Source organism: Chiloscyllium plagiosum, unplaced genomic scaffold (genome assembly GCF_004010195.1).
Source record: "Chiloscyllium plagiosum isolate BGI_BamShark_2017 unplaced genomic scaffold, ASM401019v2 scaf_8458, whole genome shotgun sequence".
Taxonomy (NCBI): Eukaryota; Metazoa; Chordata; class Chondrichthyes; order Orectolobiformes; family Hemiscylliidae; genus Chiloscyllium; species Chiloscyllium plagiosum.
The window spans coordinates 35,676-38,270 of record NW_025214029.1 but is presented as its reverse complement, the minus strand read 5'-3'; the positions used below and the strand labels follow the sequence as shown (position 1 = coordinate 38,270).

The following is a 2,595-nucleotide window of genomic DNA, read 5'->3' as shown; positions in this document are numbered from 1 at the left end:
AGCACGGATGAGTTTGGCCGAAGGCTCTGTTTCCGTGCTGCACATCTCGAAGACTGGACTGATCACCATTTCCCATCAGGGTCAGAACTCAGATCAACATCCACGTGTCACAGCAATCACTCAGCCCATCATGTTTACACAAGCACTCAAAATTCGATTGGCCTGCTGTCTTCCAGTAACCCCACACTACCTCCATTCCCCTCCTGCCCACGTTTTCGAAATGTAGCATTTACCCCCAAACCACCCCCTCCAGTCGTTGCCTCGTGTCTCTCCCAATCGTTCCTTTAATCGTATTTAGTTATGATTGCTAGTGCCCGACTGTTCCGTCCTGAGAGCCCCTACCTGCTGCAGAGCAAGACTCCAGACGCACTGCTGCCAACCACCATCGGAGCCATTAGAGCTCAGGCACTCGGCGCAGCTGGTGAGGGTGTGGCATGGCCTCGGGCACGGCTCAGGCGGACAGGATTCCACCGGCATGGGGGAGACATTGCGCAGAGAGTGGCTGAAGCACGTCCAGTCGTAGGCAGGGCTCACACTGAGGATCCGGCGGGTCTCCCCTGAAGGACACAAACACGGGAGCCGAGGATCAGCTATTGGCTGCAGCGGGATATCCCAGTCACCCTCCATAAACCCTGACCCGGTCCCTGGTCTCCCTCAATCCCAGGTCAGGATGACCCTGCATCCAGGATTCCGCAGGAGTACGAGGCCATTCAGCACCACCATTCCCGATCACTGATATCCGTACCCAGATTTCCCCACCATACCCATTCCCGATCACGGATATCCATAACCAGATTTCCCCATTCCCAATCACTGATATCCGTACCCAGATTTCCCCACCATCCCCATTCCCGATCACGGATATCCATAACCAGATTTCGCCACCACCCCCATTCCCGAACACTGATATCCGTACCCAGATTTCCCCACCATCCCCATTCCCAATCACTGATATCCGTACCCAGATTTCCCCACCATCCCCATTCCCGATCACTGATATCTGTACCCAGATATCCTCCCCATCCCCATTCCCGATCACTGATATCCGTACCCAGATATCCTCCCCATCCCCATTCCCGATCACTGATATCTGTACCCAGATATCCTCCCCATCCCCATTTCCGATCACTGATATCCGTACCCAGATTTCCCCACCATTTCCATTGGCTTGGAAGCCTTTCGAGTTGTGTGTTGACTCGAGCCCATAACGGTGTTCCACCTCCCTCCCGCTGCACCGTAGAGAGTTCCAAAGATTCACCCCCCTCTTCCCCCCCCAAGGGAGCAGAGCCCTCCTCTTCATGGACCACATGTAATGTACTGCGTACAGCTCTGGTCCCCACATTACCAAAAGGACGTGGATCCTTTGGAGATTGTGCAGAGGAGGTTCCCCAGGAGGTTGCCTGGCGTAGAGGGCGCTAGCTATGAAGAGAGGTTGAGTAGATTAGGATTATTTCCATTAGAAAGATGGAGGTTGAGGGGGAACCTGATTGAGGTCTACAAAACCATGAGAGGTATAGACAGGGTGGATAGCAAGGAGCTTTTCCCCAGAGTGGGGGTCTCAATTACTCGGGGTCATGGATTTGAGCGAGAGGGGAATAGTTTAGGGGAGATATGCGTGGGAAGGTCTTCACACAGAGGGTGGTGAGGACCTGGAACACGTTGCCAGTGGAGATGGTAGAGGTGGGCACGATAGTGTCGTTTAAGATGCAACTGGACAGATACATCAATGGGCAGGGAGCAGAGGGATACAGGGCCTTAGAAAACAGGTGACAGGTTTAGGCAGAGGATCTGGATCAGCACGGGCTCTGATGGCCAAAGGGCCTGTTCCTGTGCTGTGATGTTCTTTATTCTTTTGGACAAAGCGACTCCTGGTGGCTTTCTTCATCAACTGCATCTGCACTTTTGAATGGCACCCAAAAGCAGGTAGGAGGCTGTGAGACTGAGGGGGGTGTGACGTGGTTACAGGGTGATTTGGATAAGCAGCAGATGGAGTGCAATGCATGATGCTGTACATTTAAAACCTTGCTCTGTGCAGGTACCATTGTAACTCGGGATGGGCCATAAATACTGGGCCCACGTCACACGACTGAATCAGAAACCCTATTCCCTCCGAGGGTGGGGTGGGGGTCAGGAATTTCTCTGCTTCCCACTGATGGTGCCGGAGCAGCTGAGGATGTGCACTGTTTCCAGTCACTGGCCCACGTACCTGTGCGTTTGAACTGGCGGGTCCACATACACTTGCCAGACGCTGTACACTTGGCACAGTCTGAGGCTTCGCAGGATATTTCCGAACAGTTCCCAGCGACGAAGATCTCTCGCTGGTTAATGCGGCAGTCATTCTCCTTGGTGCAGCTGGAGTTGCTGCTGATGCAGGCGCCCTCCGGGCAGTTGGTGCACCATTTACACCTCTGAAGGATGGCAAGGCAGCGAGTGAATCCCAGGCAACACATCACGGTCTCACTTACCCTCCACGGGGCTAGCCTGCTGATGAAGCCAGGGCAGGAGGGGGTGGGGGAGCCACGGAGAGAGGAGGGACTGTGGTGTGTGTGTGTGTGTGTGTGTGTGAGTGTGAGTGAGAGAGAGAGTGTGTATAGT

General features: G+C 54.1%; 1 protein-coding gene across 1 annotated transcript in view; it reads right to left on the bottom strand.

Annotated features, from left to right (window-relative positions):
- Positions 1 to 287: 287 nt before the first annotated feature.
- Positions 288 to 2,595, bottom strand: part of LOC122547783 (multiple epidermal growth factor-like domains protein 8) — a 37,759-nt gene continuing 35,451 nt past the window's right edge. The window contains exons 13-14 of the mRNA XM_043686365.1: positions 2,207 to 2,408; positions 288 to 557 (exon numbers count right to left, since the gene is read on the bottom strand). Of these exons, the coding sequence (XP_043542300.1) occupies positions 295 to 557; positions 2,207 to 2,408 (465 nt within the window). The 3' untranslated portion in view covers positions 288 to 294. The remainder of the gene's footprint in view (positions 558 to 2,206; positions 2,409 to 2,595) is intronic.